At 45.2% G+C, this 14,572-nt stretch overlaps 1 protein-coding gene across 4 annotated transcripts in view; it reads left to right on the forward strand.

Annotated features, from left to right (window-relative positions):
• Positions 1-1,942: 1,942 nt before the first annotated feature.
• Positions 1,943-14,572, forward strand: part of ADAMTS18 (ADAM metallopeptidase with thrombospondin type 1 motif 18) — a 97,388-nt gene continuing 84,758 nt past the window's right edge. For 3 of the 4 annotated variants that reach the window (XM_081018458.1, XM_081018459.1, XM_081018460.1), the window contains exons 1-2: positions 1,943-2,590; positions 6,661-6,977. In XM_081018458.1, coding sequence (XP_080874584.1) covers positions 2,311-2,590; positions 6,661-6,977 — 597 coding nt within the window. In that variant the 5' untranslated portion in view covers positions 1,943-2,310. The remainder of the gene's footprint in view (positions 2,591-6,660; positions 6,978-14,572) is intronic. The other variant, XM_081018461.1, reaches the window with a different exon arrangement.

The raw sequence follows: 14,572 nt of genomic DNA on the forward strand, positions 1-14,572 counted from the left end.
TAATCACTGTTTCTGCAACAATGAAGCTGCAGTCCTATTATACACTTATCTTGGAGAAGTCCTCCTAATTTCATCCAACAGAACACATGTCTGAGTATACATGCATAGACTTGTTGTCAATCTGCTTATCTTTAAGATGCCAATATACTATTAGGGTCCTTCTTGAGTGTTGCTGTTTTGTGAGAGGGAGTCAAGCTCATGCCAACAAATTCAGGTTGCACAATAAAAGTGGACAACAAAAAAATCAGACTACAGTGGTACCTCGGGTTACATACGCTTCAGGTTACATACGCTCCAGATTCTGCTAACCCAGAAATAGTGCTTCAGATTAAGAACTTTGCTTCAGGATGAGAACAGAAATTGTGCTCCGGCGGCACGGCGGCAGCAGGAGGCCCCATTAGCTAAAGTGGTGCTTCAGGTTAAGAACAGTTTCAGGTTAAAAATGGACCTCCGGAACGAATTAAGTACTTAACCTGAGGTACCACTGTATTTGCTGTGATGGAAAGTGCACACTGGAAAGTGTGACATAACAATTGCTTGTTATGATGTGTAACCCCTGCAAACAAATCAGGATGGATGCTCAATAAACAGGTTGTCTGGAAGTTGACCTTGAACTCATAGACCCTAGAAGCAGAGGGCAGGCAGAGGGAGCTAGAGCCTCTTAAGCTTGGCTGGGGGCACAGAAGGAATATTGAGCAAAAAAGAGACTGGCACTGCAGGCAAGGCTGGCTGATGTTCTAGAAATGTTCTGGGTTTGTTAGCTTTTACTTTGTTCTGTTACCATTTCTGAGATTCCTTTCTCTTTTCCCCCCAATCAAGCATAGGTATGGCAGGCCTACCTATCAACAATAGCCCAAGAAGGAAGCCAGTGTAAAAATCCTCACAGAAAAAGGCAACATCTTTCATGCCCTGACCAACTTTCCCCCCTCTCCAATATCCCTCTCTCTGGCTACAGTCCTGTTTACACTTGCCTGAGAATGAGCCATGTTTGGAACATGCTTCTGAGTGAACCTGCTTAGAGTTGCTCTGCTATTTACTCCCTCTCCTCCTTCGCCAACGATGATGATCATTATGACCATGATTAGGAGCATAGGAACCTGCCTCAATGTCATGTGATTGGTCCACATTGTTCAGCACTGTCTACACCAGGGATGGTTGACCTGCTGCCTCCAAATGTTGTTGGATTTCAACTCGTATCAGTCCCAGCTAGCCTGGCCAACAATACCTAGAAGGCCACGACATAGCCACCTGATCTACACTGAGCTCTAGCAAAGTCTCAGACAGGGGTTTTTAGGCTTCTAAGTGATTTACAACCAATTACACAAGTTATGGTCATTCCTCCTTAACACAGACGGTGGAGCTAATAGTTTATATCCAATCTTAGTCCTAGTTAGAGCAGCGCCTCTGAAATCAGCGGCCATGCCTAACAGATCTATTAATTCCAATGGCTTTGCTCTGAGTAGCACTTAGATCACAGTAGCAGCACTTTGTATCCAAAGCTAGTTCCGCCGTCGAAGTTAATAGACACAACTAACTTAGCCTTGGTAACCAATGGGCCTACTGTGCATAGAGCTCGGCTGAATACCATGCAACAACAATAAGAAGAACAGTAAGATTCCAATGGCTGAAGAAGATCAAAGAAACAGAACCCAGGAAGGAGCAGCCCAGAGCAAGGGGAGCCTGCGAAGGGCCGATCCTTCTCTTCCCTCCCCGCGCCCGCCCCATCCCCGGTAGTTGAGAGCAGGCGCTGCTGCCAAAGCGCCCGGAGCCACCAAGCAGCCTCCTCGCTCCCCTCTCTCTCTGTCTCTCTCCCCCCCCCCATTGGTGCGCTCCATCGCTGCGCCCCCTCCGAGCCGCTGCTCCCGCTCCCCGGGGGCTGCGGCGCGCAGCGAGTTAGCGAGCGAGCCGGGGCAGCTGCGCCTTGGGGCCGCCGCGTCCTGGTGGCGGAGCTGCAGCCGATTTCAAAAGCTGCGCGCTGGCCGCGGAGGAGGCGGGGAAGGCGGGCGGGCGGGCGGGCAGCAGCAGCAGCAGCAGCAGCAGCAGCAGCAGCAGCAGGGCTCCCCTCGGCGCTCCTTTCTGCATGGGCTGCCCTGCGCCCGCGGTGGGCGGTGCAGGCGGGGGATGCCAATCCCCATGACCATCTCCCCGAACATGTGGCGGAGGAGACGGGATCTCCCGCTGCACGTGTCTGCTGCTGCTGCTGGAGGCGGCAGCGGCGGTGGCCGCGACAGGTAAACCCACCGCACCCCCACCCACCCCACACTCCTGGCCGCCCCCTTCCCAGATGTACCGAGGCGAGAGGAAGAATCCATGGATTGCCTCCTGCTTTTCCTGTGGACTTTACCCGTGGCGATCGGCGACGCCACCCCGATGCACTCGCTCACCATCCTCTGGCTCGGCAGCATTGCAAAGGTAAGTGGTGGTGGGAGCCAGCGGGGCGAGATCCGATCGAGGTTTCCCCACGTATCCCTGAGATACCCCTCTTCTTTCTCTTCTTTTTTGCAGAGTCTGCAGCTGTGCTGCCTCTGTTGCGTGTCCTTGGCGGCCGCGTTAACTGGTGACAGCGGCGGCATCGGCGGATTTAACCACGGTTCGTATCCTTTTCGATTACAATGCGAATGAATGAGCCTCTTTCTCGCCTGTGCGGGAGCCCATGGGAGCAGGAGGCGGGAAACTGTTAATATTCTTTGGTTGGGAGTAGTTTCACCGGAGGCCACTGTGCAAACCATAGTTCAGCAGGGAAGGACCATAGCTCAGGGGCAGAGCACCTGCTTGGCAGGCAGAAGGTCCCAGGTTCAATCCCTGGCATCTCCCGGTAGCGTTAGGAATGGCCCCTTCTGAAGTCTTGCAGAGCTGCTGCCTGCCAGTGTGACTGCTCTTGAGCTAGATGGACCAATGCTTTGATTCGGTCAAAAGTAGCCATGACTCGACCATTGTGGTGGATTGAGCGCTGGAAGTTGGACTTAAGAGACCAGGTGTGTTCAAATCCAGATTTGGTTATGGAGTTCAATTGAGGGTGTGATGCTTTACATACCTTCCTGAGAGTAAACTGTACGCAAATCAGTGGGATTTAATTCTGACTAGAGAGGTGTATAGGACTGCACTGTGCGGGGAGGATTGGGCAGGTGACTGCCTCAGTGTGGCTCATCTGTAAAATGGGACCGTTTGAGGGTTGTGACAAGTGAGCAATGCAATAATTGCAATGAACTATTTCTTTGCTGAGACAGAAATGAATAAGAGGCTAAACATTGTGATGGCCAGTTGTGTTAGTGGTTTGGTAAAAGTTGAACAATTTTGGGGAGAACGGCTTTGTTAATGGCTATTGCCCTTGATGTTTAAATAATAGAATCATAGAATTATAGAGTTGGAAGTGACTGAAAGGGTCATCTAGTCCAACAGAAAGTTAAAACGGCTATAGAATCAATAGACTATAAGAATAGTCTGGAGAAATTGGTAGAAGGATTACAGAATAGGTACCCTGATAGCTCAGACCCAATTTAGCTGTAATAAAAGTTCCATTTGTTTCAAGAAGGGCTTGCTTCTGTGTAAATGAAATAGAGGTGGAGATCATTCCTGATGACTGGTGAACAAAAACTGGTGAATATCAGTCTCTTTGCACAGCTCTTTCAGCAATATGGAAAGAAACCAGCCTGAAGTGCAAAAAGAAAGGAAGACAATAAAGAATATGTGCTTAAGGATTTGTAAGAAATAGATCAAGTCTCTCTCTCTCTTTGAAACATCTCAGTAGAAAGAATCTTTACACTTTCAAAGCACTTCCAGCCTTCTGCCCAAAATGAAAGAAAGAATGAAATGCTAATGTAATGTAGCAGTGTATTAAAACGTGTGTGAACAGGCAGGCAATGATTCCTAGATTTCAAAGAGAACAGGTGATTGCAGGCAATCATGGACTGAAGACGAAGCTCCCATTTTTAAAAAAAGATAAGTTAATGTTACAAACAATTGCATGGCATGCTTTAGCACTCCGGCTCATATTGCAGAAGAATACAAAAAATCCCTACTCATGTTCTGTATGGATATCAATATACAAATAGATTCAGCAGGATGTCCAGCTGTGAATGTTCTGTAGCTCAGGAAGATCGAAGCGTGATGCTCTTGCTAGCTGGGAGTGTTAACAAGTACAGTGTGCACAGGACTGGGAAAGGCAAATCCTGGTGTGCCTTGTGTCTGTTCGCTGGGGAATTCCTCCCTCTCGCAGCTGCTTGCATTTTTGGCTACCAGCCTGTTTAGCATCCTGAACTTCTGCCACTGATTAACACCACTGGAAAGTGAAAGGCTTGTGATATATCATTTCCACTGTCTAACACAAAGGCAACCTATTGCTGCTTACATTTAATGGAGGCATAGAGCTGTAGAGTTGGAAGAGACCCCAAGAGTCATCTAGTCTAACCCCCTGTAATGCAGGATGGGCTAGTTAGCAATTCTGCACCGCTTTAACTCTATCTCTAGCATTTGTCCTGCCATACAAATTTGGCAGAGAAAGGTGCTCTGCCAGTTGCTTTCCTTGTTCAGATTATCATTAAGGAAAAAAGAAAAGCAATGGATTGTATCCAACTCAATTTTCTTCAAAGTAGATCCATTGACATTAATCAATCTTCACTAATTTTAACAGGCCTAGCTTTGGATATAGTCCATTATGATGATGGCATGTGGAAACAGATGTTGCTGAAGATCTAGAACTCCTAGGAAATCTGGGATTTTTAAAGAAATGCTTTAATTGGAGAGGCAGAATTTCCTACAGAGGCATACTTATTATGACAGATATTCTCCCACAATGTGCAACCACTGGGGAGCTGGGGGCATATTCCAGGAAATGTTCTCAGTTCATTTAGAACTAAAATCAAGCCTCTACAGAAACCTTTTTCATTCCTTCTGGGCAAACTTCTGAGGGCTCTAGTCTAGTGGTGAGCAGGACCAGAGGCAAAACTGAGCAAAGCAATTAATGTAAGATTTACCTTTGGACAGCAGGCTAGTTTACTCCAGGCAAGCAAGAGCCATGATCAGAGTTCAGGGATACATTCCACCCAAGCAAAAATGTAAAGGCAGGAGCAAAGCGGGGTGGGGGGTGAGGGGTGTGGCCTGGGGAGAGGGATAGTAGCTTGGGGAGAGTTCCGAGACCCAGCTAGAGAGACCTGCAGAGGTCACACACCCTGCTGGGCCTCCTCTCCCATTGACTGTTTTGACAGGTGAGCTAGTTCACTTACCTGCCAATCATCTGATGCTTTGCAGGTGCTGCTGATCAGCTGATTGCAATGCCTGCAAATTCTGCTTTTCGCAGGAAGTCCCATCTTTACTTGAGGCACACTTGCTGTCATATAAAATATCAGGTGCAGGGCAGGTGGGCGTGGCTTGTTGGACCCAGAGGCACTCCATTGCTGCACCAGCCCATCTCCTGATTTTCTTGGCTATCACTGCCTATGTTTGTCTGCTGTCCCCAAGCATGCAAGCCATGACATGAGTTGAAACCTTCCACTTGCATTATGTGCGCTCTCTCTCTCTCTCTCTCTCTCTCTCTCTCTCTCTGGTTGTGTGGATTGGGGCCAAAATGGGTGGGTAAGTGTGTGAGACACAATGTCTTGGAGCGGGGGGGGGGGGGGGCGGCTATAGAGAGAGGACCTGCCCCTCTGGAGTGACTTGCCTCAATTTCAAAACCTGGAGCCAGTATTACATGCATATGTAATCCTTTCATGTTCATCCTGTCACCTTTAAATGCACATAGGATCATAATCAGGATGCCAGTGATCAGCAGTGCATAGCTGTCAACGTTTCCCTTTTTTAAAGGGAAATTCCCTTATTCCGAATAGGATTCCTCGCAAGAAAAGGGAAAAGTTGACAGCTATGCAGCAGTGCAGACCAGGTTTAGGAATTTTGTTCTAGGTATATTGCCTCACAATCTTTTCATTGTACTTCTTTGTTTATTTGATCATGAACAAGAAATCACACTGCAGCTGAATTAGCAGAAACAGGCAAAATTTGCAGGTTTGAGGTGATCTTTCTCAACAGGAGGTCAGCTACAACCTTAAAAACCAGACTAGCCAAGCTGCCATTGGTGGGGTTAGTGGAGGAGAACGCTGAATCCTTTGAGACACTAATCATTAAATCCTTTAATCCAGTTGAACAAATTGTGTGCAATTCCTCTTGGGACTGCAGTATTCTTTGCTCTGCTTTTGAGAGACAGGGAGATTGCGCGGGGGTGGGGAAGCCACCTTCCCATTTGTCATCATTCAATTGAAGGGACGAGGCAGGAAAAAACGACACCTTGGTGATGACAAATGTCTTTTCCAAAGTGACTGTGGGAAACTTCACAGCTACGCCAAGTCGTCTCTCCTGGCGGGAATGATCAGAGGGCAGAGGAAACTAGTCCAGTTTTATAATCCTTGTCATTTATGTGGGGCCGGCTGACATTGCTTTAGAAGTATTTATGCATGCATGGCTGTATCAACACAGACTGCAGACTCCCTGTGCCACTTTGCAAATGGTGATAACGAATGTGCCCTACTGAAAACCTGCTTTGCTGCATAAAAATGTCTTACAGAGGTTAATTTTTTAGGCAAGAAAGCCTAAAACTAACCAACTAATAAATGAACAGGCATGCCCTTGGCTCATGAAGGCTGATGGCTAATAAACCCTTTCCCTTTCCAGATTACATCTTTGTCACTCCTGTTGAAGTGGACTCCAGTGGATCGTACATCACGCATGATGTTTTGCGCAGTGCTAGAAGGAAACGATCAACCGTGAGCTCTAAGAGTTCCTTGCACTATAAATTTTCAGCATTTGGACAGGAACTTCTCTTGGACCTCCAGCTTTCGGCCTTTTTTGGCAATGGTTTCACTGTCCAGGTGCTTGGGGAAGATGGCATCGTGCATTCTCAGGAACATGAAGTTGAACAGTGTTTCTATCAGGGATTTATAAGGAACTATAGTTCTTCTTCAGTAGCCATATCTACATGCGTAGGCTTGGTAAGTGTATGCTGACCCCTTAAATGTAACCTAGCCTCCAGTCCCTTTCCTTTATTGCCTTGGCTTATACCAAGAACTCCGTTAGGGAACAGTGGAATCCTAAACCTGTTAAAGAGAATGCAGGTGGGGTGGACTCATTTTGACACAGTTATTATGACCCTGCAACATTCAGTTTGACATACAATCCTTCTCCCAACTCCCCACCCCCATTACCTGTCTTGCCAATGTAATCATATTCAACAAGAGAGCTATAATTACAGATGATATCTTTCTGTGCTAAACTAGTGGTTATCTTAAGATTGGTTCCTGAAAAGACAAGCCTTCTGAAAGTACTTCTAAGGGCAATTATGTGCAGATGTTAATCCTTGGGAATTTCTTTTCTGCCCAAAATATTCACAGTGTATATATGTGTAACTGGTTGGAAAGGTTTGAGATCCTTCCTGTGTATGTATGTATAGTCTTTACTCATACTTCTTCTGCTGTTAACTCTCATTTCCTCACATGAACCACAGTGAAGGGCAGGGAAGCATAGAGGTTGTTTTCACTGAAGGCTACTCATTTGATGGCCATCATGACTAACACTCTTACTAAGAACATAGGCTATCAAAAAAGGGTCCAAGTTTTTAATTGCTGCAGTTGGTGCCAACCAATTGTCTATTAGACTCCTAGACTGTGTTTCTAGTCTTTATGGATGTGAATAATTTTGGGGGGAGTGTGTGATGAAATCACGGAGGCTGGGATTGGAGATGGACAATGGATGCTACTGACTGGGGACCGCACTTTAGTAAACTGCAGAAAATTCTCACCCCAGAAGTCTGTTTTTTAAACTTCATAGTTGATGTTCACCAACTAACAGTGTCTCCAGCCTTCCACCTTCTATCATCCAATACACTCCCCAGCTGCCCCTTTCTGCTGGTATCTGTAAGATTCCAGCGCAGTGCAGGATCCCACAAAGAAGGTGGCAAAGTGAGAGGTGAGGAAAGGCAGGACCAGGCTGGAGGAAGGCAGAGCAGGAGGCAAGGCTGGGCAGAAGTTGCAGAGCTACAGAGAACTCTAGGGATTCAGAGGTTGTGGCAGTACCTTTCTAGATCATTGCCTTGGAATTTGCATTTTTGAGGTGAAAGTCTTTTAAAAATGTTATTAGTGTGGGCTGCTAGTGTCAGAATTCAGGGTCATTGAAGCTCTCTCTCAGTGGACTTGATAATATTGGGTACATCCTTGTCCCTTGCACGTGTGTGTGTGTGTGTGTATGTGTGTGTGAACTTTGAGGCATCTGTGCATGCAATTTTACATCCCTTTAACTGCTCAGGGGTGTTTTTAACTGTACCCCATTATGTTTTGTTTTTCTGGTATGCTATTTTGGAGAAGACATAGGGTTGGATCCAGATGAGGGTCCCATTGATATCAATGCAAAGATTTAGTCACAGCTAACTTAGGTTCCACTGATTTCAGCAGAGCATCTGAAAGAGCAGCATGGAGCATCTTTCTGGTGGGGTCCCCAGATGCTGTGTACCCAAAAAATCATATACAAGGCTAAAATGTGTGTAAACATGCATATATTCATGAAAATAACATACAAAAATGCATTATATGAGTGGAAATTGCTTACAAAAATGTCAGAATCATTGGGTTGTATGCAATTAACTTTAGACAGAATAGGCCAGCTGAATTAATGGACCTAAGTTAGTCCTGTCCATTAATGTCAACGAGTCTACTCTGAGTAGAGCTAACATTGGACCCAACTCATAAAAACAAACAAACAAAAACAAACAAACATTTAGAGCCTAGTTCTTATGATTATAACTGTTAAGGTTGTCTCCGGATTGTCATATTTTGTGGGAGGGATTCAAGCACACATTGGAAATTTAGGTTTGTGCAACTGAAATGTATTAAAGTGTTTTTCGCTCCAGCACACCAGATCCACTTCAAAAAACACAACAGACTTTTTGTAGTTAGGAACGTGATGGAGAAATGCACTACAAAGTGTGGGAGGACTAGTGGGAAGACATATAAACATCATGCAAACATATTAAAGTGAATGAAAATGAGATGACTGCATGTTGCAGAACTTTCCAGCATTCAAATCAGAATGAATAATCAGTAAAGACCAGGCATAGTCTAACCTCTGTATAAGCTTTGTGCAAGCAAACCAAGATGAATGCTCAATAAACAGGTCATATGGTAGAGTCCCCATTTTTGTTTTGAAGTAAATTGGTACATATGCTAAAAGAATGTTCTAAACCTCAAATCCTAATTAATTACTTAGCAATAGGTTCATGTAGGGTAGCTGAGTGAAAAAGAGACTAGGGGTCCTGCATATGTAAAGTTACACTTGGTGAAATTCCCTTTCCTACCGAGTTCTTCAAAGCATGGGATCCCTGTTTCCTTTTTCAGCTGGCCACCTTCAATTACTATTCACTGTCTTTTAAGGTAACAATATCAGAATGAGATGCTATGTTAATTGCACACAACTATGGGTGTTATTGGAGGGACGCGGGTGGTGCTGTGGTCTAAACCACAGAGCCTAGGACTTGCTGATCAGAATCCCCGCAATGGCGTGAGCTCCCGTTTCTCGGTCCCTGCTCCTGCCAACCTAGCAGTTTGAAAGCACATCAAAGTGCAAGTAGATAAATAGGTACCACTCCGGTGGGATGGTAAACGGCGTTTCCGTGTGCTGCTCTGGTTTCGCCAGAATCGGCTTAGTCATGCTGGCCACATGACCCGGAAGCTGTACGCCGGCTCCCTTGGCCAGTAAAGCGAGAGGAGCGCAGCTCAGAGTCATCCGCAACTGGACCTAACGGTCAGGGGTCCCTTTACCTTTATGGATGTTATTATATTACTTACATGCAACTAAAATTAGCTGTGGCCCTGGTGTGATTTCATCCAGGGTTATTTTCAGTAAGCATTGAATCCCTGGAGTGCAATGTTGGCAGCAGAGTGGATTTGAATGTTTTGTGGTTTCAGAAAAGACTGCAATGATTAAACTTTTTAAATAGCTTTTGAAATTTAGCTCAGAAGTGCAGACAAGAATGAGATACTGACAGTTACATTAAAGTAATGTGCCTGGCTCTTACTGATGAAAATGCATTGGGGAAAATCTAGCACTTTTTTCTTAGGTGAATAAATGAAGTTGCCCAATACTCTACAACTAGGTGTGAGATGGAGATGCAAGACATTCTTCAGAGTGATTTGTCAGAAAGGATTGGGAAGAAGGTTATAGCTTAGTGGTGAACAACATACTTTGTGCACAGAAAATCTTAGGTTTTGTTCCCTGTTTCATCTCTTAAAATTACCTCAGGTCTCAGGGCTGAATATTTTGAGAGCTGCATTCAGAGCCTCCCCAACCTGATGCCCTCTAGATGTTTTGGACTACATCTGTGATCACCCTCAGCCACCATGGTCACTGGTCAGGGATGTCTGGAATTGTTGTCCAACCAGGCTGGAATGGACAATGCTTTGATTAGATGGACCACTGGTTTGATGCTGCAGGACTCCTTGCCCCTGTGAGTGAGGAGTTGGACCACACCTGGTGGTCCTGCTCCTAATGTCAGCTGTTCCCAGTTCTTACATATTCAGGTCTGAATGAGATGCCTTCATTTACTCAGTGTTACCTGTTGCATGGAGAACATAAGTCAATAACCACTTTTCTATCAGTTTGCAATAACAATGCAATAACAATGATCAAGATTCTGTAAACAAGGAGTAGCTAATGTGATGCTTTTGTCCTCTGCACCAACCCTTGCTTAGAGGACAAACAGGCTTTTTGGCACTGAAGTTCCACCTACTTAGTCCCACTCCTCTGCTTCTGGCAATTATGGTAGGTTCTACCTGTCTTAATAATGGGAAACCTGCCACCCTTCATATGTTGCTGGACTCCTGACTTCCATTATCCTTGACCATTGAGCATGTTGTCTGGGGCTGAAGGCAGTTGCGAGCCTAAAAACATCTGGAGAACTACACGTTCTCCAGCTCTGACCTATCTCCTGGAATAAGAAGCAAAGCTCTTGATCAAGGGTGGGACCCTCCAGACATTGTACTCCATCAGCCCCCAGACAGCATAGCTGATTATCAGGGATGTTGGGGGTTGTAGTTCAACATGCTGTGGAGGACACCATTCTGACTGCAGGGGTGTAACCATATGCTTGGAATCCTGTGCTGTGATTGAGAGTCTCTTGTGGACAACCACCATTTGTGTCTCCACCCCCCTTCCCTTACTATGTTTTGTCACTTGGCTAGCCTTCTTTCCTATTTGCTTTGTTCACTGCAATTAAACCGAAAGTGGTGTTGCTTCTACATGGTTGGTAGCACTAATCTTTCCATTGTTCCTTTCATTAGCAGTAGCTTCTCCACAATAAAATGGCAGTGACCCATTCTTTTAAGCCTGGAACACCACAATGTGATTTGGAAGCAATTGTATTTCAATAGACTGCAGGGATTCTTTGATCTCACTTGTTTTTTGGTCTCTGTGTGTGTAGTGCGGGGAGCAGCATGCTGGGGAGCATTCTCTAATTCAGCAGTTCAGATGTCTACTTCGTGCTTTTGCCTGGATAGAAGATTATGAAGAGAGAAGAAAAGTCCCTCTATAAGCTAGCTGGGTGGGGGAGGACCGAGGACCTGGTGCTTTACTACAATTCTGCAATGAGGCTGACACTGAACTCCATGTGTCATTGATTGACATATCCATCATGCTCCGTTCTTAAAAAAAAGGGGGGTATAAAAAATTGGACTTTTGGCCCTTCTAGCTCTGTCTTGTCTACACTGGCTGGCAGAAGCTCTCCATGATTCCAAATGAGAGACTTTCTGGTATTATAGGAGATGGAACCTGAAACAGTTGATCTAACAGTGAGCTATGTCCTCCACTCAAAGAAGAGCAGAGGAAGCGGACTTATCCTGAGTCAGACAATTGGTCCATCTAACTCAGTGTTGTCTGCACCAGGGGTGGACAACCTTTGGCCCTCAGGCCAAGTTTGGCCCAGCATGGCTCCCAGTTTGACCCATGACTGTTTCCCATAACTCATGGCCACTTGTCCCACATGCCAGTGATGCCAAGTGTGGGGCAGATAGAGATGCATCTGGGTCAGCTGCATGGCTGAGTTCTGCATGTGGGACTCACTTGTGAAGCCACTCCCTGCAGAATGCAGACTTGAAGTCACTGAATACTGGCTGATGTACTATTTTTCAAGCCTGCTGCTTGCAAATCAGCTGCACTTCAAAGCACCATACAGGGCTCTTTGCAAGGCCTTTGTAGTGCTTTGAAGTCTCAGCAATCATCACCTGACATCTTTGTGATGTCAAACCTGGCCCATGAGGGATAGGAAAGGTGAGGATCTGGCCCGCTATCCAGTTCAGTTTTCCAATCCTGGTCTATACTGACAGGGAGCAGATTTCCAGGATTCCAGATACAAGTCTTCCCCAGCCCTGCCTGGAGATGCTAGGCATAACAGTAATAAATAACTTCAATAAATAATCAGCATGTCAATAACAATAATACAGTTCAAACATTAGCATATACAAGTGAGGCCTGCAACAAAATGCTGCAGCATAGTGTGCTGATGTTTGGGATTCCAGCTACTTTACTCCATCCCCAACCCCCTTGTTTTCATTCCTCTTCCAACTGTCAATCAGCATTCTCTCTCTCTCTCTCTCTCTCTCACACACACACACACACACACACACACAAATTCATGTAGACTGGACTGGCCCAAGGCATTTTGCTTTCTGAGGTAAAGGACAAGATGATGCCACCTCTCCAAATCCACATATAGAAGCCAAATGGACTTGCACTTGAATCTTCCTTCAGCATTGATGATAGGGTAGCATCTTCCACAGTATCTGAGGGAAGCAGCCTAGGTTAGGGTTGCAGGGCAGATTGGGTGGCGCACGCAGCTCTGTCTGCTCCACAGCCCCTGGCGTCTGCTGCCTATCTCACTCTGTCTAATGGTAGGGCCGGCCCTGCATGTAGACATGGTCTGAGTGTAGATTCCTTGGATAAGAAAGCCACTGATTATGTTGCTGTCTGCCTTTCTGATCCTATCGGTGGGGAAAGGGACTTTGCTGCTTTCTTGCCAAATTCTTTTTTGGCAGGTCTGCTATGAATTTAAAGTGCACAGCAGGCACTGTGCACTGATACGCTCTGACATTGAATTGACTGGCTATGGACTGATGAAAGCTAAATTAGTTTTGGTTTCAAACAGTAGGGAATAGACTAGAATGCTATGTATATAAAATTATATATATGGTTAAAAAAATCAGTTTTACAAAGGTGGCAGTCATGTTGACAAGGAACATGTCAAACGGGAATTTCGTTCCAGTTTAAAACTGATAACAGGGGATGCCAAATTGCAGTTGCTGACAATGAAATCTTTAAAAAATAAATAAAAAATGCTGTCTTTAAATACGGAAACTTGTCAGTTCTTGAAAAATCTTGATATATGGGTTTGCCGATGATAGGAGTGTTGAGAAATAATATCAAGCAGATACTTCTTGGCTTCCTTCTCCATATTTTTTGGGGGAGGGATTTAACAGGTGCTGAAAAACAGTTAATGTGAGTTGTTGAAGGTCAATGCAGCTTAGTTGGAAAACCTTCCCAGAAATGGCCTGTACTACCGTTAGGCCAGATGTGGGGAACCTATGGCCCTCCAGATATTGCCAAACTACAACTCCCATCAGCCCTAGCAAGCATGGCCAATGGTGAAGGATGATGGGAATTTATTTATTTCATAACATTTACACACCGCTTGATAGTAAAAAACCAAACCAAAGCAAACCCTCAAAAGTGGTTTACAGAAATATAAAACGATAAAATCAAGAAAAAATGACAACTGTACTTTAAAACATACAAACGTTTAAATATTAAAACTGGTTAAAATTACCTCAGCTTTCTAAGAATCTAGGCAGGCTTGTCTAAACAAGAGTTTTTTAAGCAAGCGCCAAAAAGAAATGAATGTCTGCTTGATATCAATAGGCAGGGAGTACCAAAGTGCAGGTGCTGCCACACAAACTGAATTCTTACAAATCAGAACCTGTATTATGTAACACCTGTATTAGCAGGGACACCATCTGGGGAGGGGCTGGGGGACTGAGGGCCTTCTTGGCAGTGGCACCTTCTCTGTGAAACGCTCTCCCATCAGATGTCAAGGAGACATCTGAAGGCAGCTGTGTATTGGGAAGTTTCAAACATTTGATGTTTTATTATGTTTTTATATGCACTGGAAGCTGCCCAGAGTGGCTGGGGAAACCCAGCCAGATGGGTGGGGTATTATTATTATTATTTATTACTTTATTAAGCTGGCTCTGGATGGATGTAATAACATTTGGGCACCCAATGTTGAAGAACACTGCCCTAGAAGTTACGTTACCAATCTTTTGCGACCGGTTTGCCCAAGCACTAGACAGCCTCGGCATTGTCTTGCTAGACATATGGCTAGATCTAGTCCTACTTAGCATCAGTGAGATAGTTCAGGTGTAAAAGCCTTTCTAAGGCTAACTCTCCTGGTGCATACTTTACATATGACAATCATGAAGAGTGAGGAATATAGACTGAGCCTACTCTGTCCTGCTCTGGACCCTATGCACATGTAATTTGTACATACATA

This window comes from Podarcis pityusensis (genome assembly GCF_964106645.2).
Source record: "Podarcis pityusensis genome assembly, chromosome: 8".
Lineage (NCBI taxonomy): Eukaryota > Metazoa > Chordata > Lepidosauria > Squamata > Lacertidae > Podarcis > Podarcis pityusensis.